This window comes from Ictidomys tridecemlineatus, chromosome 9 (genome assembly GCF_052094955.1).
Source record: "Ictidomys tridecemlineatus isolate mIctTri1 chromosome 9, mIctTri1.hap1, whole genome shotgun sequence".
NCBI classification, from domain to species: Eukaryota; Metazoa; Chordata; class Mammalia; order Rodentia; family Sciuridae; genus Ictidomys; species Ictidomys tridecemlineatus.
In genome coordinates this window covers 1,402,126-1,425,001 of record NC_135485.1, presented here as the reverse complement: position 1 = coordinate 1,425,001, position 22,876 = coordinate 1,402,126, and the positions used below count along the sequence as shown (strand labels likewise).

The 22,876-nt window shown below is 40.1% G+C and overlaps 1 protein-coding gene across 6 annotated transcripts in view; it reads left to right on the top strand.

The window, feature by feature from the left end:
* Poln (DNA polymerase nu) overlaps positions 1-22,876 on the top strand; it is a 162,887-nt gene that overhangs the window by 66,200 nt on the left and 73,811 nt on the right. For all 6 annotated transcript variants that reach the window (XM_078020854.1, XM_078020856.1, XM_078020855.1 and 3 more), the window contains one exon: positions 645-710. In XM_078020854.1, coding sequence (XP_077876980.1) covers positions 645-710 — 66 coding nt within the window. The remainder of the gene's footprint in view (positions 1-644; positions 711-22,876) is intronic.

The following is a 22,876-nucleotide window of genomic DNA, read 5'->3' as shown; positions in this document are numbered from 1 at the left end:
CATGTCTTGTGTGAGTTCAGATACATGCATAACTTGGAATTCTAATATGATGAACTGTCTGCTGTTCTTGGAACTGTATGCTGTGGTCTGTTATTATTCAGGTCTGCTTAGCCCAGGCTAACATCAAGCCCTAGGACCTTCTACTTAGGAGGCAACTCTGTACTGGCCTCCTGTACTCACATCTATCACTGGATCTCTAATAGAACCATTTGAGGTGGATGTTGTCATTTTGGTTTGAACATGAGGAGATAGCAGTCAGAGATGTTCTTTGCCTTGTTTGAGGCCACACAGCAAGTGACAGAACCTGTATATAGTACACAGCCCCGCCTTGAGTCCAGCTGAGTCCTCCACAGCCATTATCTTTCTTTTTCCCCCCCTCACATAGGTTTATAAGGGACACAAAACCCTGTGTTCTATTTCTGCTTCTCCCTGGGTTAGAGGGAAGCTTCCTTTTCACCCACCCTTGATCCTGTGTAGGACTCTGTAACCCCAAGGACATTTTGGGATTGGGAGCTCAGGGCCAGCACTTATTGACCTCCGGAGGAACAGAACAGCAAGTGCTGTGTTGTGGGTGAAGGGCCCAGCATGTTCTTTGCTTCTCATAGGATTTCCAGAGTCTAAGCTGATTCTTTTGAATAATACAGGGATCCATTTCCTCCAAGTGGAATCAAACGGGAACTGTGACGGGAAGACTTTCAGCCACACATCCTGTAAGTTGGTGCTCTTCAAGAAATGCCGGTTTGGGCTGGGGATGTGGCTCAAGTGGTAGCGCGCTCGCCTGGCATGCGTGCGGCCCTGGTTCGATCCTCAGCACCACATACAAACAAAGATGTTGTGTCTGCTGAAAACTGAAAAATAAAAAAAAAATTTAAAAAATATATATATTAAAAAAATACTTAAATCATTCAATGTTCTATTTAAAAAAAAATGCTGGTTCCATGCCTGGCTTGAAGTTTTGCCTAGATATGTGCTTGTGCAAGGAGAGGACTTCATGTAGATACCTGTGTTTTCCCTGTGTATCCATTCCACTGGTGTTTGCACAGCACCTCTGTATGCTTAGAACAAGACAAAACAAGTGCTGAGTTAGTGAGGGGTTCTTCCCACCAGCAGTCTGGGACCCACCTCCCCCAATCTTCCTTCCAGGCTTGTCTGGTGACTTCTGATTTCCCAGAGTGTCTCTAAGGACAACCTCCTTTTTTGTTTTTTGAGGAATATTTTTGGTTAGAAAAGCTGTAAGTTTTCTTGAGATTATTATACAGCTTTTTAAAATTTGTTTTAATTAGTTACACATGACAGTACAACGATCTTGACATATCATTCATTTGAATCAGATGGGATATAATTTCTCATTTTTCTGAGTGTACTGGTTGCAGAAATACATTGGTCATGTAGTCACATATATAACCACAGCAATAATAAAGTCTGTTTTATTCTGCTGTCCTTCCATTCCCTCCTTCCCTTCCCCTCCCCTCCCCTCTCTTCCCATCATTTCTCTCTGCCCAATCTAATGTGACCTACTTCTTCTTTTTTTCCCCCTCACATCTTCATACCTATATTATATAGCTTTAATAACACTTCAAATAATTAACTTTTAAGTAATTCTACATTTGTGATGGAAACAAGTCTTGATAATAATTTCTTTTTTAAAGGAGAGAGAGAGAGAGAGAGAGAGAGAGAGAGAAGAGAATGAATATCTTTTTTGTAGATGGACACAACACAATACCTTTATTTTTATGTGGTGCTGAGAATCGAACCCGGGTCCCGCCCATGCTAGGCTAGCGCTCTACTGCTGAGCCACAATCCCAGCCCAGTAATTTCTTATTACATAAAAAGTTCCTTAAAATACAGAAAACAAATGTAAACTAATAACAGTTGCCTTTATGCAGAGCTAACTGTGGTTAACATCCTGTGTCTTTCCATACTTTTTGCTAGCACATGTATTTATAAAATACTACTTTTCTAGAAAGATAAAACCATTATTTTATATTATGCTTTTTTGCTCTAATGCCTCTTGAGATGATATATCAATATTGATCTGAGTCTATATTTAGATTTAAATATATGATTAAATATGTGAGTTATTTAAATATATACCATATTATATATACATATATAATTATGAATATATGCTCATGGTAAAGAAATTCAAGTAATGTGGATGTTTATAGAATAGGAAAATGTAAGTATTTGTGTATCTCATCAACCTCTGTTTAACAGCCAGGCTTCATCTGGGCACCTCTACACAGAGTGTAGCCCATGCATATGGGCAGGAGGGGCACCCTGTTGACCTGTGTAAGGAAGAGAATGGGGCTGGCATTGAGGTGGATCCTCTTGGGCCAGGCCACCAGTTCCGGGGCCATAAGTTCTTGGGTCCCAGCTGTCACTTGGGACTAGTACCCTTCCAGGAAGGCATCACTTGGGCATCCCACTTTATGGAGCTCCTCTAATCTAGACCTTGCTGACAGCAATAGTAAAACTAAGTGACATTAATTCTCATACTAACACCAACCCGCGCCTCTGAGAGAAGGTACTACCATCTCACTGCCCTTTGGTTTATTTCTCAATAAACACATGCACTGTGAGTTCTCTGAGTTGATGATGCTTCTCATGCAGGAGTTACTCAGGAATTCTGTTGGCAAAACTCACTTTTATGGAGGACCTTGTTTTTTCCTGTTGGGGGTTTTAAGTTCCTGTTTTCCATTGCATGTCTAGATTAACCTCTTGCTGGACTTTACTCTCTTCTAGAAATTTCCCAACAGTGCTGGAAAACCTCCTTTCAGGTTTTCAATGCAATAAAATGCTTATTTTTCTGTTATTTTTGATGAACATTTCAAAAGAGGAGGTATAAACACCACACAAGCATTCAGCCACTGATTTAACTGGAAGTCTGCATCCTTGTTTCAACAGGTGCATTGCCATCTGTGCATCGACTCTCTCTGCTGATGGGCTTTTAAATTGTTTTCAATTTTAATTATTTTATGGAGAGATGCCATAAACATACCTATATGTGTTTTTCTGATGATTTCCATAGCATGAATTCCTAGAGAGAGAATTTCTGAGTCAAGATAGCTGTGTCTGTTTAAGGCTTTTCATTGTTAACTTGTTCTCCAGAAGAGTTGTGTTTCCATCACACGGTGTGATGTGCAAGGCACCGTTCCCTGATTCCACCAACACAGCTTTCATTTTGGTTAATACTTTCAAACTCTTTTTAAAAATGTCTATTCTTTCAAAAATGTTGGTGAGATTGACTACATTCAACAATTTTTCTTCCATGAATTGCCTGCTGGTAACATTGGCCATTTCTCTGCGGATGTTTATTTTTTTCTATTGGTATAATAAAGCTCTTTCTATAGTAAAGGTTAACCCCATCATAAAATGTTGAATTACTTTTCTCCATTTTTGTCTTTTTAATTTTTAAATATATATTCTGTCTTGCGATATTTAAAATGATGTGTCCCCCTCCCTTCTCCATTGTGCTATGGATTGAACCCAGGGTAATTCTGAGTTAGAATTTTCTTTGCTCTTGCTTATCTCTGTCAGCACCTGCTTGTGGGAACACTACAGGCCATCTGACAGGCCCACTTTGTTCTTGTCAGTGTGTGCCCTACACAGGGCATGGTGTATGGCCACCCTCTGAGTAAGCATCATGTGTTGTGTCCTGTTGTATTGGCTTTGTGTTTTCATGGGGCAGATTTTCAGGTATGGGGTCCCTGGGTCAAAGGATATTATTCTCTTTTTACTTTTCATAGATTTATCAGATTTCCTTCCAACTGCATATAGCCCTTGTCCCTGCCATGAGTCGTGGGTGGCAGTGCTTTCCCTTCTGTCGCCAAAGGCTCTCCCTGTACTGCAGTCACTTGTTGGTTCTGCCTTTGTATCATCTCAAGCAGTCTTATCTTGGTCTAAGGTTATTTGAATGTTTATCTCTATTTTCCTATAACTTCAGTGCTTTTGTGTTTTTTAATACATAAAACTTGAATCCAGCAATTATTTAACCAGATATTATTGCCATAAGATGGCTGGAATTTGAATTGCATTTTTTTCCTTAAAGTGCCCAAAATATAATTGATAATTTTGTCTGTGTGTATGTGGTGCTGCGGATCAAATGTAGGCGTCATGCATGCTAGGCACTCTACCTGAGTTATATTATCTCCAGCCCTGATTAATATTTTTTAAAATAAATTATAGTTGTGTTTATTCTGCTTTTCCTCACTGTGACCAAAATATCTGATAAGAACAACCAAGCGGGACTGGGGTTGTGGCTCAGTGGTAGAGCACTCACCTGGCACCTGTGAGGCACTGGCTTCGATCCTCAGCACCACATAAAAATAAATAAATAAAAAATAAAGGTATTGTGTTCAACTACAACTTAAAAAAAAGAACATCCTAGAGGGCTGGGATTGTGGCTCAGCAGTAGAGAACTTGCCTACAAGGCACATGTGAGAGACTTGGTTTGATCCTCAGCACCATGTAAAAATAAATAAATAAAATAAAGGTCCACATACAACTAAAACATATTTTAAAAAAGGAAAACAACCTAGAAAAGGAAAAATTTATTTGGTTCAGTTTCAGAGGTTCATTCCATGGTGGGCTGACTCCATTGCTATGGGCATGAGATGAGGCAGATCATGGTGGGAGGGTGATGGCAAAGGAAAAGTGCTCACCTCATGGTGGCTAGGAAGCAGAGAGAGGGGCACAGGAAGGGGCTGCAGGGAAGATGCAGCCTTCCAGGGCACATACCCAGTGATCCACCTTCTCCAGCCATGACTCACCTGTCTACAGTTACCACCCCGTTAGCCCATTCAAACTAGGATGGACTGATTAGTTACAGCTCCTGTGATCTAATCTTCTCACCTGTGAACACTCCTGGAGGACACCCATCCAAACCATAACACATTGTTTTCTATATTTTTATAGTTTTCTATAAAACTATTTCCCCAATTTTATGATGCACACACAAACTCTCAAGGGAAAGTCACTGCTAACAGCTGACTCTGCTGCAGCTCATTGCCACCTACACTCATGTTATTGTGCTTGTGGTTGTTTCTGATATTAGGAAAATGTGGAATGTTTTTGTCTTATGGCTTACCTACATCTTTTCCTGTATTTTGACTTTGTAATGAAGCAGTAACAGGATATGGTTTATTTAAGAACTGTGAAAAATAATTGAGTCAATGGATTCAGCTACAGTCTCCATAACTTATACATAATAAACACATTGGATGGGCCAGGGTTGTGGCTCAGTGGTAGAGTGCTTGCCTAGCATGCATGAGGCACTGGGTTCGATCTCTGGCACCATATAAAAAAATAAAATAAAGGTAAATAAATAAAAACATTGGAACATTTTTACAACAACTGTTTTAAAGTCTTTGTCAGAAAATAGCAAAATTTTATGACCTGAGTGGCATCTTTTGATCGTCTTTTCCCATGCAAGTTGAGATTTCCCTATTTCTTTATATGTGCAATAATATTGAGTTATTTGTTAGACATACAGAATATTATGAATCTGGGTATCATTTTAAAATTCCATTAGAATGTTGATACTTTTTTCTTAGTGGGCGGCCTGCCTGGTCAGCTCAGCTGAGAGTCCTGTCAACTGCATGCTGTGGTGGCATTGAATGTTCACTTGATAAAGCCTCTGCAGTGCTATTTAGGTATTTCCACTTGGCAGCCGCCCAGTGGTCAGTCTAGGAATTGAGTTGTATTCTGTTGGTTCATCTAAAAGTCAGCCCCCAGGAGCTATTCAGGATGAGAACAACACAGCAGCTAGAGGCTGAGCCCAGAGGTTTTTTTTAACAACTCTGTGGTATTGTTTTCCTGAGCTTCTTTCTCTCCATGATCTGGTTCCTTGGCAATTCCTTTTATTGGATCTTCTAGCCTGAAATTTGAGGCTTTGTTAGTCTGACTCTGTCTCACACTTTTGACCCTGGCCTTGTGTCCAATACTAAGCTGTTAGAAAGGACTGAGTAGGACAAATGCGAATTACTGCCTCTGTGATAGTATATTAGATTCTGGTCTGCTTCTCCAGTCTGCCTGTTCATATTCAGCTCTTCCAATGTTGACCTGTGCCTTCTGTTAGTGCTGTTGGTGTTTTACCTAAGAGATATTTGCCTAAAGCAAGATTACAAAGATCTTATTCTGTTTTCTTCTATATGTGTTTTATAGTTTAGAGTTTTATATTTCGGTCTATAATTCAGTTTGAATCAATGCTTTATACATGGTAAGAGGTTAAGTGTCTCAATTCATCTTTTTTATTTGTGAATATCTGGTTGTCCTAGCACCATTTACTGAAAAGACCATTCTTTCCCCCATTTAATTGTCATGGCACCTTTGTCAGAAGTGAGTTCACCATAAATATAAGGGTTTATTTCTATACTCTGAATTTTGTCCATAGTTTTTCCAATGGATAAAAATATGCTGTAGTTACCTATACTATACCAATACTACACTGTTTTTATTATTGTACCTTTCTAGCAAGTTTTTTAATTGGACAAGTCCTCCCAGCATTATTTTTTATAGATGTTGGTTATTCTGGATCTTTTCCATGTCTATATGTTCCTTAATCAGCAACTTGTTAATTTCTGGAAAAAAATTCTTGCTAAGACTTTCATTGGGATTACATTGATTATAGAACTCAATTTGAAAGAATTGACATCTTAATATTTAGTCTTTCATCCTATGAAAAAGGTGAATCTCCTCATTTATTTAGGCCTTCTTTAATTTCTCTCAGTAAGGATTTGTAGTCTCTAGAGTATAGGGTTTTTTTTGTATATTTTGTCAGATTTCTCTCTTTTTCAATATTGGAGAGCAAACTCAGAGCACTTTACTCCTGAGCTCCATCTCCAGACCTTTTTATTTAATTATTTTATTTTTTTCCACATTTTTCATTGGTACATTGTAGTCATACAATACATATTGATGGAATTTGTTGTTTCATATTTGTACATGCACACAATATAACAATGTAATTTGGCCAGAATTACTCCCCAGCACTTCTCCTCTCCTTCCCCGCCTCCCACCTCTTGGTCCCTTTTGTCTACTTATCTCCCTTTGATTTTTAGGAGGTCTATCTCCACCTTTATAAGATCCTTGCTTAGCACCTGGATGGCCATCTTAAGTGACAGCTGCCATTTTAAGGAAAGAGTTTCGATGTCTCGCCCTGAGAAAGGCTCACCACTCCCTCATAATAATAATTCAACAAGAAGATGCAACAATAATGACCTTCTCTGTCTCTTTTGATTATTTTTTGTGTGAAATTTGCTTTGTCAGATATGAGAATTGCTATTCATACTTGTTTTCAGTCTCCATTTGCAGGTTATATCAATTTCCATTCTTTTACTTTCAGCCTCTGGTTGTCTTTACGTGTCAGGTGTGTCTATAGCAAACAACATATAGTTAGTTATGGTTTATAATCCATTCTTCTAGCCTATGTCTTTTAATCGGAGAGCTGGGACCATTTATATTCAATAATATTATTATAGAGAGCTAATTCTGGCCACTTTTATTTATTTCTAATGTTTTAATTTGGTCCTATTTATCATTTGCTTAGCTACCCTTAAAATCATATTTGTTCTTTTGTGAGCTCTGAGGTATGTTTTTTGTTTATTCTGTGTGCACTGTTTCTTTAAGTAAGTTCCATGGTGCCAGTGTAGTAGTCATGAATTCTTTTGGTTTCTGCTTATTAAAGAAAGTTTTAATTTCATGTTCAATTTTGAATTATCTTTGCTGGATAGAGCAGTCTTGGTTGAAAATTATTTTCTTTTAGGACTTGGAACACATCATTCCAAGCCCTCCTGGCTTGAGGAGTTTATGCTGAGCCATCAGAAGTGATTCTGATTGGCTTGCCTCTAAAGGTGACCTGACATTATTCTCTTGAAGCTTTAAAAATTCTATGCTTGTTCTCTGTGTTTTGCATTTTAATTATAATGTGTTGTGGAGAGGTTCTTTTTTGATCTTGTCTATTGGGGTTCTGAATGCCTTCTATATCTGGATTTCCATCTCATTCTGAAAGTTTAGAAATTTTTCTGTTATTTTTCTGTTATTAATTATAGTTACCCTTTCCATTAGCCCACACCTCACAACCCTTCTCAATTCCAGTGATTCTAAAATTTGGTCTCTTCTTGTTATCCCGAAGTTCTTGTATATTTTGATCATGGTTATTTTTTTCTTTAATACTGTCTGAATGTTTAATGTGAGTCACTTGTCTTCCAGCTTGGAGACTCTGTCTTCAGCATGGCCTGTTCTATTAGACAAATTGAACATTTTATTTGATTTACTGTATCTTTTATTTCAAGATTTCTGCTGGTTATTTTTCAATATTTCTATCTCCTTATTGAATTTCTCATTCATATTTTGTACTGACTTCCTTAATTCATTTGGTTTTCTGTCATCTCTTGGAATGTATTTATAATTTTTATAATGATTCTTTTGAATTTCTTATCTGATATTTCATCCACTTCAATATTTTGGGGGTCATTTGCTAGTGAATTATGAACTTAAGGAGATGTCATGTTATCTAGCTTTTTCCTGCTTCTTATATTTTTGTATTGGGTTTTATGCATCTGTTAGAAGGATTTCTCTCCACTCTTATGTGAGGGCCTTTTGGGGGCACAATCTTCACTTGCCCAAGTGTCCTAGAGTGATCTGGATTGAGAGCCCCTTGTAGGTGTGGTGTCTTTGTGTTATTTTATTCTGTTTTGCTATAGCAATGGATGTCTGTAGGACCCGGGTGCCCACCCCTAACCATTTCTTTTTTGGGGGGGAACTGGGGATTGAACTTAGGGGTACTCAACCCCAGCCTTATTTTGTATTTTATTCAGATACAGGGCCTCACTGAGTTGCTTAGTGCTCGCTTTTGCTGAGGCTGGCTTTGAACTCAAGATCCTCCTGCCTCAGCCTCCCGAGCCCCAGGGATTATAGGTGTGCACTACCACACCCGGCTCTACCAGTAGCTCTTTCTACTTGGGGCCTGGTCATTAGCTTGAGTTTCTTTCTTTCTCTTTCTCTCTCTCTCTCTTTTAATCAAAGAATAACTGAAGATTCAGTGTCATTAATTTGTGTGTGAAGCAAGGTGGCTGTCTTTTGGTCAAGTTTAGTTCAGCAGCACCAATTTCTACCCGATGAACATATAGGTTCCCAGTACCTCTCAGAATAGGGGGAAACAAACAATAATAGCCACCAATGCAAACAATATACCGTATTAAACTAAATACTTGGTTCCTACTGTGACATCTACAATGTTAATTACCCCCCCACACACACACACACAAAAAAAAAAAAAACCCGAAATAGTAGGGTCAGCAATTGCCAACAGCAAAAAACAAAAAGTAACCGTGAACTATATCTGAACTTAAAGCAAACTACAGGTGTCAACTGTCATTCATAGCAGTAATAATTACCACAGCATTAATGGTGGGGACAGGAGTTATATAAACCAATTATGCTAAAAGATGGTAAGAATATAGTTAAGAGAAAATAAAATGTGATAGGAAGGTAGAAAAGAGTTCACAATTTTAAAAAGTAAACAAAATGTAGAAGAGATGTTGGATGTGATGGTTATAAGGAAGGAGGAGTCAAAAAAGATGTTAAAAAGTGAAAGGAAGAGCAAAACAGCAAACAATAGAATTTGACTATTAGCAGAAAAGAAAAACAAACAAATGAAAAATAAAACAGAACAAATAAGCACAGTGAAAACACACAGAGAACAAAGGAAAGAATGATTCTTAGTGAAAAATTAAGGAATCATTTCCACTGAGGTGGCCAAATTAGTCAAAAAGAATAGATGGACACTGTCTATGCCTGAGTGTCTTTCTTTCAGTTTTTTCTTGGACAATGTAGTGAGAGTGAGAGCAAGGGCTAGGGGTACTTAACCCTTTTTTGTCTTAATGTGTTGCTCACCAGGCTGCCAGTTGGTGTAGCCTAAGACTGAAGCTGGTTCAAATAACTCTCAGTTTCTCTTCTCCACAGTAGGATGGGAGGGGAAGTACTGTCAATTGGAATTTTGTCTCCACAGACCAGATTTATGCACTCCCAGGGTGGGACACTGTGGAGTTCCAGCAGTTTGGGCTCAAGTCTAATCAGGCCGCAGGGGCTGCCTGGTAATTGCCAATCTCTGCTGGGAGTCTGAATCTCAGGAGCCTCCCAAGGATTCTACTTGGGAACAGGGCAGGGAAGCCAATATCTCACCCCCTCTGCTGCCACAAACATACCGAGTATATTCACACCCACCTGTTCAGATTGCTAACTCACTGCAGCTGGTTATGTGAGCCCCCAGACTTAAGAGGGGCCCCCTTCACTTTCCCACTTGAATTTCTCTGGATAAAATATTCTCTGTGCCTGTTTTGATAGCCCAGGCATGTTCCTGGCTACACAGAAGGCACTTGCCAGGACAGTATAGCTATGTTTGCTCAAATCTGTCAGTTCCCACATCAGCAGAAGTTGTAGCATAGCATCCTCAAGATGGCTCTACCTCAGCTCACCATGGCCAGTTTTGATTCATGGGCACTTTTCAAGCACCAGTGCACAGTGCAGCCTCGGGATCAGCTAAGGGCAGCCTGCTTTTCTGACTTCAGGTTTTTCTGTACTAAATCTGTCCATTGTGTTTCTCAGGTTTCTTCTCTCAGCACTTTGAAGATGTTACTTTCTTCTTACCTTGTTTCTGACAATAAATCTTGTCATTATTGTTTTTTTTTTCTCTATACCTAGTGCTTTTTTTTCTGACAGCTTTTAGCTTTTCCTGTTTATCTCTAATTTTGAGAAATTTGATTATGGTATACCTTGATGTAGTTTTTTCATATCTTCTAGGTTTGGGATTCATTGAGTTTCTTAGGATCTAAGAGTTTATATTTTTTAGCAGACTTGTAAAATTGCTGAAAATTGCCAGGCATGATGGCACATGCCTATAATCCTAGTAGCTCAGGAGGCTGAGGCAGAAGGATCACAAATTCAAAGTCTCAGCATAAGTGAGGCCCTAAGCAACTCAGTGAGACCCTATCTCTAAATAAAATACAAAATAGGGCTGAGTATGTGGCTCAGTGGTTGAGTGCCTCTGAGTTCAATCCCTGGTACAAAAAAAATTACTGGAAATTATTTATTCACATACTTTTAATGGCCCTCTTTCTCTCTCCTTTCCTCTGGGGACTTCACTTATTATTACATATATTAGGCCACTTGACTTCATCTCACAATTCACTGAAACTCACCTTTCTTCTTTTTCTTGGATTTTTCACCTGTTTCAATTTAGAGAGAGTGTCAGTCAGCTTTCCATTGTTATGTCAAAATGCCCCAGATAACAACATAAAAGGAGGAAAAACTTATTTTGGCTCAGAGGTTTTAACCTTGGTCACTTGACCCCCTGGGTCTGTGGTGAAGCAGAACATCATGGCAGGGAGCACGTGTTAGAGGAACCTGCTCACCTCAAAGCATCTGGGAAGAGAGAGAAAGGGAAGGAGAGACAGGAGCTGGAGTCCCAATATCCCTCTTCAAAGGCAAGTCCCCAGTGACCTAACTTCCTTTAACTAGGCCTACTTCCTCCATATTGTGTCTAAAGTCTTTAGCATATGACTTTAAAAAAATTTTATACTTTATTTATTTTTATGTGGTGCTGAGAATCAAACCCAGAACCCTGCACGTGCAAGGCAAGTACTCCACCACTGAACCCCAGCCCCAGCCCCAGCACCAGCACATGACTTTTGGGAGACATTTAAGATTCAAACCACACAGCCAGATGATGCTAGTATGACTTCTGGTTGACTAATCTTTTCTTTTATCCTTTTGGATCTGTTCTTAATCCTATTACATATGTTCTTCATATTAGACATCACAATTTTCATTACTAGAAACTCACTTTGAATCTTTTTGTACCTTCCATGTCTCTACTTATTTACAAATGCAGTTAAAATAATTATAACTGTCCATGGCTGCTAACTTCAACATCTGTGTCCATTGTTAGTTAGTTTTAACAGGTAGTTTTTTCCATTATGCATCCACTTTACTGTTTCTTTGAATGACTGGGTGGTCTTTGTGTGAATGGTAGGCATTATGGATTCTCGTGATTGAGTACTGGATCTTTTTGAATTCCCATAAATATTACTGAACTTGGGGCTGAGGTTGTGGCTCAGTGGTGGAGCGCTTGCCTAGCATGCATGAGGCACTCAATTCGATTCTCAGCACCACATATAAATAAATAAAATAAAGATCCATTGATAACTTTAAAAAATATGTATTACTGAGCTTTGTTCTGGGATGAGTTATTTAGAAGTAGTTTATTCCTTCTGATCTTGCTTTTATGATATATCTGGCAGGACCAGAGAAGTGCTCTAAGATTAATTATTCTCCACCCTTGAGAAAAGACCTTCTTGAATATTCTACCAAGTGAATCCTGAGCTTTTCAAAATGACTGATGGGAACAGATCTTTTCCTGGCCCCGTGTGAACACAGGGCCTTGTTACCTACTCCTTCAGATGGTTTTCTACAGACCTTGGTATTTTTCTCACACACATGCAAACATCAGTTCTCAACTGAATATTTAGCTCTCTAATGGCCTCAAGAAAATTGATTTTATGGATTGTCTGGCTTTTCCTCACTGTAACTTTCCTTTCAACTGGGTACATCCCAAATGGTAGTAAAAATTCCCACCTAGTATTTTTAATTCATCTGAAATGTTACCTTCTTATGTCTTCCTAGATTGGAATGGTTCATCAATCACTGGCAGTTTTGTCAGAACTTCAGTCTGGTGGCCCTGTACTTTCCAATCATGACATTTATGATACTGGGTTGTAACAGCCTGTTAACTTGTGTTTACCTCTCCAGGTTTTAAATCCTAGAAATTCCTTTTCTGCCTGATTTCTCTCTACCTGGAACTGGAAATTGATTGAATGGAAAACTGCCTGTGTGATCTGTTCTTGAATTGTCTTTAGTGTCTCAAACTCTTCTGGTTTGGGATCATCTCCTGGTTTCCACTCAGAGGGTATATCTTCAGGAAGTGTTATTTGGTGCCCTCTATCCTGGTCCTCCTGTCCTGCCATAGCTCAGTTAGATTTTCCCCGTTTTCTTGGACACATTGGCCATCCAGATTAGGATTTGACAACATGGCCATGCCTCTTCCTCATGCTGGCCTGCCATGTTTGCACTTGAGGCCTGACCCATAGAGGTGGTTATGAGGTCATCACTTTGTCTGAATTCTCTTCCTCTGACTCAGGTACTTTGGGGTTCAGGCCTGTCTGTCCTTGTTTTGTACCTCCCTTGTAGAACTATTATGTGTTTCACAAAGGCCTTCTCATAGGAGGTGCTGAGGACCTTTGCTCTCACTGTACTTGCCAGGAGCCACATTCTTCCATCCAATACCTCCTTATCACACATGGCTTTAAATGTCCTGCTAGTGTTTCTATATCAGTGGGGTCAGTTTTTGCCAATGTGCTCATTTCACTACAGTACCACTCGTGACACTGGCTCAGAATCTATCAGCATTATGAAATCCAAAATATCTGACCTTTCACTTGGTGTTTTTTACAAATGCTACAGTGTCTTGAGTTCTCATTTTTCTTCTTAGGTTAGTAATTGATTTTTTTTTAAAGTTACCACTGTATTATTATTTGGAAATGTTAAAATCCAGGCATTTTTGAGCTGGGTTTTTACTTTAATTCCTTCGTCAGTGAGTTCTTTATCCCCTGCAGATTTCCTTATTTTTCTAACTATACATCTAGTGTTTCATTAGCATGTTTATACTTGCTTTTTAGTTCTTAGCTGGGTTGGAGTCCAACTTGCATTTTGTCATAGGTGGTAGCACTTTGATATGATTTGACTCCTGTGCCCTCATGTGTTCCTTGGCCCTCAGGCCATTGTTCTTGACAATCATGTAACTTTTTCTTCTTCCAGATCCCAGCCTTCTTTGGCTGGTGGCTGCCTGTTAATTCTTCTGGTTTCCACTTGGGAGGCGGGTTCTCAGGATACTCTGGCCTGTGGCATAGATCTCATTGCTCTACAGACTCCACCACACTTGTTTTGCCAGACTCTGGAGTTTTTGCCAGTCTGACAAAGGTAAACAACTATCTCATTGCGGTTTCATTTCATTATTTTAATTACGAATGAGGGCAAGCCTACATTCATGAGTACTGGTCATCAAAGATTTTTTCAATTACTTATCTATTTATCTCCTTTCCCTAATTTCCATTTATGGTTTGTCTTTTACTTATTAAAATGTAAAAGCTCTTTATTATAATATTAGTCTTCTGTTGACTTACATAAGTATCTTCTTTCAATCTATTTTTTTTTTATGTTGTAGTCTACATCTTCACCCAAATTTGTAGTCTTTATGGTTTGTACCTCCTAGTGGCTTGGTTCTTTATTTTGTTTGTTTTGTTTTGGAGACAGGGTCTCACAGTGTTGCCCAAGCTGGTCTGGAATTCCTGGGTTCAAGCAATCCTCCCAACTCAGCTTCATGAGTAGCTAGGACCACAGGCATGTGCCACTATACCTGGTTTTCTGTGTTTTATTTGAGGAAAATTTCCTCGTACAGAGACTATAAATATTTTCAAATTATCTCTCCAAAGTTTTTTTTTTAAAACATTGGGTCTTTAGTTGCAGTGGAACTTGTTTTTACATTGGTATAAAGTAAAAGTCTGATTATTTTTTCCATTTGATTACTGCTTATTGTAACTATTGCTATCTTAAGAATTTGTGGTGATTTGTAACAGCTCTGTCATTCAATAATTTTGGTAAATGTGTGGGTCTGATTCTAGACTCTCAGTTCTGTGCCCTGCATGTATTTGTCTCTGTTCACACAATCTTGGCACACTGCAGTGTCACTGGAGATGTGAATCCCCACACATCCTCCACACAGCCCTGCCATGGCATTCCCCTCTCACTAGTGGCGGCCTTCTCATTCAGCATTTTATCCCCAAAAGCAGGCCTGGTGTCTGCTCATGACGGGTGCTCATATCATGGAAGGGAAAAGTAAAATCAGAGACTCAAGTCTTAGTTACAGAGTGCTAAATACAGAGTGCTAATGTGCCCTTGTGGGAGAAACCTTGTAAGGGAAAAGCATTAGTTCTTAAGATTCATATTGATTAGCTAAAGGGATTTTCTCTAGCAATGTATATATTCAATCAGTATTAATTATTTGTGTATGTGAAGAACTAGCATTTTCCATAATGGTTCACACATGGAAGGATTTTGATAATATCCTATATTAATTCTAGCTGAGAGTCTTCTTAACAATATTTTAAATAGTGAATACTCATTTAATAAAACACTTTTTATAATTTTGAGAAAATTTATTATTTTTTTTCAAAAGAATATGTTTAAAATAACTGATATTTTTAAAAAAATTTAAGTTCCCCATGAACAATTTATTATCACCTAAAGCTCCTAGGTATGAGTGACAGTTTAGTTTTAAGGGACATCTGGGGTTGTTTCCAGTTTCAGGATATTACAAATAAAACTGCTATGGAGATTGAGCTTTAAGTTTTTGTGTGAACTTAAGTCCTTTCTCTGGGATAAATGCCCATGAGTGCAACTGTTAGATCATATATTTTTAAATACATTGGTGAATTCTATATTCTGATATTTGTAAAGGATTTTTGTATTTATTCATGACTGATATTGTTCTGTATTTGGTTTGGGAATCAGGGTCATGAAGATTGGAAAATGGTCTTTCCTTTTGTGTTTTCTGGAAGATATTGTATAAATCCTCTAATGAAATCATATGGACATAGAAATTTCTTTTGTTTTTTAAGCATTTTTAATTGTAAATGGTCATAATACCTTTATTGTATTTATTTATTTTATCTGGTGTTGAGGATCAAACCCAGTGCCTCACACATATTAGGCAAGTAAGTGCCCTACCACTGAGCTACAACCCAGTCCCTAGAGATTTCCTTTTGGAGAGTTTTTAAATTATGAATTCAATTTCCTTAATTGTTAGAGGGTTGTTTATATTATCTATTTAATAATGGGTGAATTTTGTTAGCTTGTTTCTTTCTGAAGAATTGGTCCATTTTGTCTAAATGTGTAACTCATGGTATAATTGTTTAGAGCATTCCCTTATCCTTTTAGCGTCTGCAGAGTCTATAGTGATAGTTTCTATATAAATCCTGCTATCGATTACTTGTGACTTCGTTTTACTGAGAGCTTGTCAGTTTTATAAGTCTTTTCAAATAACCAGCTATTTGTTTCACTGATTTTTCTTTTTAAAAAAATATATAGTTGTCAATGGATCTTTATTTTATTTATTTGTACACGGTGCTGAGAATCGAACCAGGTGTCTCACACATGCTAGGCCAGCACTACCAGTGAGGCTCAACTCTATCCCATTTCACTGATTTTTCTATTCTTTTTTGTTTTCAATTTATTGGTTTCTGTTCTTTATTATTTCCTTTCTTCTGCTTGATTTGGGTTTGTTTTGCTTTCCTTTTTCTAGGCTCTTGAGGTGGGAGCTTAGACTATTGCTTTGAGACATTTTCTTTTCTATCATGTGTGCATTTTTAATGCTATAAAATTCCCTCTCAGGGGTCTGTGGTTGTGGCTCAGGGGAAGAGTACTTGCCTAGCATGTGTGAGGCACTGGGTTCAATTCCCAGCACCACATGTAAATAAATAAAGGTCCATTGACAACTAAAAAACGTTTTTAGAAAGTTTCCTCTCAGCACTGCTCTGGATGTTTCCCATTTTGATATGTTATATTTTCTCAAAGAAAAATCGCACCAGGCAAAAGTTAAATAGGCAAGGCAGAGTTTATTCAAGACTATTGTAATAAGAGAGAGAGATTGCACTCAACTCCAGATAACAGCAGGGGGCCTTGGGGACTTAGAGCCCACAGGCAGGGTGAGGGGTCAGTTCCTGGAAGATTGCTAAGAGGAACTTGGCTAACTACCAGTGGGAGGATTGTTGCTTAACTCAGCCAGGCTTTTCTGTGGCACTTGACTAGAGTAGTCAAGTGTTTGAAAGTTTTCCATCTTGCAAGCTGCCCTTTTCCTGGTCCTTGGACCAACTAGAGCAGGCTTTTTATTGTTTGTTTGTTTGTTGTTGTTGTCTTCTGTGGCCATTGGCTTCTCTAGCACCCAGACTAGGACAAAATAGGCACAAGGAAATTGTGGAATTCAGCTCTGTGTAATTCTTTGTGTCCTTCAGTCACTGGTCAATCTGCCTTCTGTCCACTTTTCAGAGTCTTCTAATGGTTGCTGTATATGCAGAGCCCAGGGTTTTAGTTGTACCTAACAGGAGAAAGTCTGTTTCTGCCACCTTCCTGGAAGCAGAAGTTTCTTTGGTAGAAGCTTTAACAGAACAAAAAGCTTGTAGCATAAGGATGATTTTGAAATATTTGCTGCTGTATGTTTTATTCCCAGTACCTTTTGTTACTGAGAGACTGTGAGCCATTGGGGCTGGGCCTGTTACTTCTCATGAGGGAGTACTGCTGAGAATGAAGGAGTCATGCTCGGCTCTGGCTTTCAACTAGAGCTTGTGAAAGAGCATAGTAGGAATAAGAAAGGAATGAGGTCAGGTGCACATGCCTCAAATCCCAGCTACTAGGAGGCTGAGACAGGAGGATGGCAAGTTCCAGGGCAACCTGGGCAACTTAGTGAGAACCTGTCTTAAAATAAAAACTAGAAGGGCTGGGGATGTAACTTGGTAGTAGAGCACCCATGGATGGGTTCAGTCCCGAGAAAAGAAAATAATCAGGCACTACCAATCTAAAAGTGTTCTGCTTTATATTTTTAGTCTTTATACATGGAGACTGAGACTGTGTTCCCAGCCTGGAAGCCTGGGGGAAGCAGTCTTCCAGGAGCACAATCCAGTGGGGCGGGCACGGGACAGTGGGACTAAAGTAGCTCTGTCCCACCAAGTCTCCTTGGACCCCCAGGGCATGGATGGAGCTGGAAGTTCCTGGGTCTGGAGCACCTCTGACTCAGAGCCTTGCATTTTCCCATTTTAACATTATAAAGGACCCACTTAGTAGACAGGATCTAGATCTGCTTCATGGGAAGGCCCACTTTTTAGAAATGGATGACATCTCCCTAGCTTGGGATTAGTGCCTAGAGGGAAGGCACAAAGCAGAGCACAGGACTGAACTTAGTGGGGCCTCTGAAAGGGCTCTGACCCCAGCCCCTCAGGGTAGAAACCTAGGGGTGGGTAGGGACAGTCAGTAGAGGGGCATACACCCCTCCACAGACCACCATACATGGAGACTGAGACTGTGTTCCCAGCCTGGAAGCCTGGGGGAAGCAGTCTTCCAGGAGCACAATCCAATGTGGAAGGCAGGGGACAGTGGGACTGAAGGAGCTCTGTCCCACCAAGTCTCCTTGGTCCCCCAGGGCATGGATAGAGCTGGAAGCTCCTGGGTCCAGAGCACCTCTGATGCGGAAATGAAAGCCCCCACGTGTCTGAGTCTCTTGTGACCCTAGAGTGGAGCTGTGACAGGTACAGCCAAGGTCAGGTCCACAGGCAGAGTGAGCAGAGCTGCAGAATATGGTGGTGATATCAGGGCCAGGACCAAGCTGGCAGAAGCACATCAGATGCTGGCCATGGTGCATTCAGACTGTAGTCTTGTTGTGGACTCTTCACCCATAGAAGCGAAGGAGGCAGGGAGCATGGATGGAAAGCAGCAGAGCCAGCAAGGGTCAGGGTAGCTCACGCTGGTGATATAGGACCTCCCCCTCCTGGTGGAGGAGGTTGTGTGGTTTCCCTGCCATATAGCTACTCAGGCACTCCTTTGGGAAGGAGGAGCATGAATGGAAGAATGATAGCCTGTAGGGTGGACGGCTGAGCTCTACTTCCCTCAAATGCCTGAACCAGCATTACAATGCTGTTAATCCACGTGTGCAATCAAGGACTTTCAGCTGAATGAATAGGAAACCAAACTCAAGCCGACTTCAACAGTTTAAGGGTATTTCTTACCTTTCCTGAGTTAGAAGTCTCAGGAAGGCTAGTCTCAGGCAAGGTTCATTCTGATTATCTAAATTATAGGGACTAGTCCAGCTTCTTTTTCCCCTTTTCTCAGTCCTCTCTGCCCCAAGGTATAAAGTCCTAGTAGATATTTGGTGTGTTTGCCCAGTTTGTATCCAGAAGCGATGAAAGCATGTCTCTCTGGGCAGCTTTCATGAAAGGATGAGGAAACAAGATTTGCAGATACCCTCAGCAAAAGCATTTTCTTCATCTCTGTGGCCTGGAGATGGATGGGTCTGCTGGCTGGCTTAAAGATGTGGAGCACACTGACAATCTGAGTGCCATTTTCTAAAGAAAAAGGAAGAGAGGCTGCTATATGACCCAAATATCCAGAATCCTCCACAGGTGGCAAGATTATCTTTTCCCTGTAATTAGCAGAAATAAGGTTTACAAATTTTAAACCTACTCTGTAAGATAGGTTTAACTTAACCTGTACCCCTTGAAATGTACCCCAAAAGAGCTATTTATCATTCATCTTCCTGGTTCTTTTTTTTATTCTTTTTTTTTATTATTAGTTGTTCAAAACATTACAAAGCTCTTGACAACATATCATATTTCATACATTTGATTCAAGCATATTATGAACTCCCATTTTTACCCCATATACATATTGCAGATTCACATCTGTTCCACATCCACTTTTTTACATAATGCCATACTAGTGTCTGTTGTATTCTGCTCCCCTTCCTATCCTCTACTATCCCCCCTCCCCTCCCCTCCTCTCTCTTCTCCTCCTCTTTCCTCCCCTCCCATCTTCTCTCTCTACCCCATCTTCTGTAATTCATTTCTCTCTCTTGTTTTTTTCCCCTTTCCCCTCACTTCCTCTTATATGTAATTTTGTATAACAATGAGGGTCTCCTTCCTTTACTATGCAATTTCCCTTCTCTCTCTCTCTTTCCCTCCCCCCTCTCGACCCTGTTTAATTATGATCTTCTTCTCATGCTCTTCCTCCCTATTCTGTTCTTAGTTGCTCTCCTTATATCAAAGATGACATTTGGCATTTGTTTTTTAGGGATTGGCTAGCTTCACTTAACATAATCTGCTCTAGTGCCATCCATTTCCCTGAAAATTCCAAGATTTTGTCATTTTTTAGTGCAGAGTAATACTCCATTGTGTATAAATGCCACATTTTTTTTATCCATTCATCTATTGAAGGGCATCTAGGTTGGTTCCACAGTCTAGCTATTGTGAATTGTGCTGCTATGAACATCGATGTAGCAGTATCCCTATAGTATGCTCTTTTAAGGTCTTCAGGGAATAGTCCGAGAAGGGGAATAGCCGAAATGTGCTGTTCTGTCTTTCAAGGACCAGCCATTGGTCAGTTGTTATCTGGTGAAGATTCTTAGAGTTTGTCCTCAAGGCACAGACTGCACCACCCATGAAGAACCTTGCTCTCCTGCACTGATATTCATGCATTCTTTTCTTCATGATCATGTAAATGTTGTATAGCTCATCTGAACAATTCTAATTAAGATCTTTACATCCTTGGCATGTTATTTTTTGGCTTTGTTGACAAATACACTTTCCATACAATGTAATTTAAATATCTTTCAAAATATTTATTAGCCACATTTTTTAATCCATTCATCTATTGAAGGGCATTTGAGTTGGTTCCACAGTCTAGCTATTGTGAATTGTGCTGCTATGAATATTGATGTAGCTATGACCCTGTTGTATGCTCTTTTAAGGTCTTTTGGATATAGCTGAGAAGGGGAATAGCTGGGTCAAAAAATGTGGCATTTATACACAATGGAATATTACTCAGCACTAAAAAATAACAAAATCATGACATTTGCAGGGAAATGGATGGCATTAGAGCAGAATATGCTAAGTGAAGCTAGCCAATCCCTAAAAAACAAATGCAGAATGTTTTCTTTGATATAAAGGGGGTGACTCAAAACAGAGCAGGGAGGAAGAGCATGAGAAGAAGATTACTATTATTTAGGAAAGAGAGGTGCGTGGGAATGGGAGAGAGAAGGGGAATTGCACAGAATATGGTAGGAGACCCTCATTGTTATGCAAAATTACATATAAGATGGTGTGAGGGGGAAGAAAAAAAGAGAGAGAGAAATGTGTCACAATAGATTGGGTAGAAAGAGGTGATGGGAGGGGAGGGGAGGGGAGGGAGGGAATAGGAAGGATAGCAGAATACAATAGGCACTAGTATGGCCCTATGTATAAACGTGGCTGTAAAACCAATGTGATCCTGCAATTGCATACGTGGAAAAATAAGATTATGTACTGCATTGAATCAAATGTATGATATGTCAAGATCATTGTAATGTTTTGAGCAACTAATAAAAAAATTAAAAAAATATATTTATTAGCAAAATGTCCACAAACCATGTAATTATTGCTAAATCTGTACCACTATTTGAAACCCAAATGAGATTTTAAAATCTCTATAATTTAATGATTTATATTTTTCAGCTTCTGTTTAGAGTGAAGTGAGTATATTTCATGTGTCACAGTGGGAAGAGGAGTCTTCCAGTGCTTTCCATGCACTTCTCTTCACTGGGCTGAGGGCAGAGCAGGTACCATAGTGGGTACCATAGACTCAGTTCCCTAGTGTATTCCATTTCACATGCTGGTTATGTCCTGAGGAATTGTGTCCTGTGCTTCAAAATTGTTGTCAGGGCCCAACATGGACAGGTAGAGGAACCTTGTTCCCTCTCAGTCATGCTGTCCCCCCTGAGCTTCAGCCCAGGCTCCTGCTTTGCTTGCTTGCCAGAAGCCAGTGCTTCCCTCCGGAGGCCTGTCCCATTTCTCCTCACCCACCTCCCCATCCACCTTGTGGCTGCTCTGCCTGTGCCAGTCATCATCCAGCTTGGCTAAATATTGGAAAGTCAGATGCCTTTGGAGTTGTCCCCTTCCCAGAGCAGTAGACCTCTCCCCGTGCTCCTTTCTTCTCAGGCCACTGCACAGTGCCTCCTTAACCAGCATGCCCACCCAAATTCCCCTTGAGCTTCCAGTTACTCTCCATTCAGCTTTCCTTCAGGTATCTCAAAAAGGCACAGTGATCTCCCCATTTTAAAGCCATATGTGCCTCTCTGGGATCACTAAGTGGATGATGGTATTCCTCAAGTCACTCAGTCACCTGGGCCAGAGTCCTGCAGAACCTAGTTAGTCACCACTCCTCTAGGACTACCTCCTGGCATGGCTTACCCTGCCCTTCTTGACCACTCATCCTGGGACAGTCTTTGTTGACTCCTTTCCTGGTACCAGCTCTGTAATCCACCAACTCTATCTGTTCAGTCAGGAAGATCTCTCAGAAATGCAAATCAGTCCTGTAGCTCTACTGCTCCAGAGCCCTCAGTGCAGACTACCTCCTTTTTTAGCATCCAGGGCACTTGGTTCTCCAATCCTGTTTTTGGCCTCTCCCCATCCATCCATTGATTCATTCATTCATAACCCAGTTACTGTGGGCCAGGCTGTTTTAAGGTGATTCTGCTATATATGCCAGAACCTTTGCTCTGTGGAATCTAGGAGTGCAGGGCATGAGACAGTCAATAATTAAATCAGATGAGCAATAATGCAAAAGACAGAACCATAATATGGAAAATACATAACAAGGGAAAGGATGAACAGTACAGGGGAGTGCAATCTTGAATAGGGGTGTCAGGGTGGGCTCCCTGAGGAGGGGACACTAAGCCATGGCTTTCAGGAGGCAAAGGAAAGGGGAGACATACCAGCAGGAGTAGCCCAGGCAGAGAGGGCCATTGATGTACACCCAGGGCCAACTGTGTCGCTTACAGGGTCCTGTTCCCCATGCAGAGTCAGGGCCCACACTGCCCTTGGGCTGTAGATTAGGCTCCAGGAGCTGGGTGGGTCCAGTGCATGGGCTGGGTTTCCTGGAAAGACCCATTCTCCGTGCTCTGTCTCAATTGTCCTTTCATGATTTTTTGTTGCTATGGTTTTTGCTTGTTTCACTTTCCCTT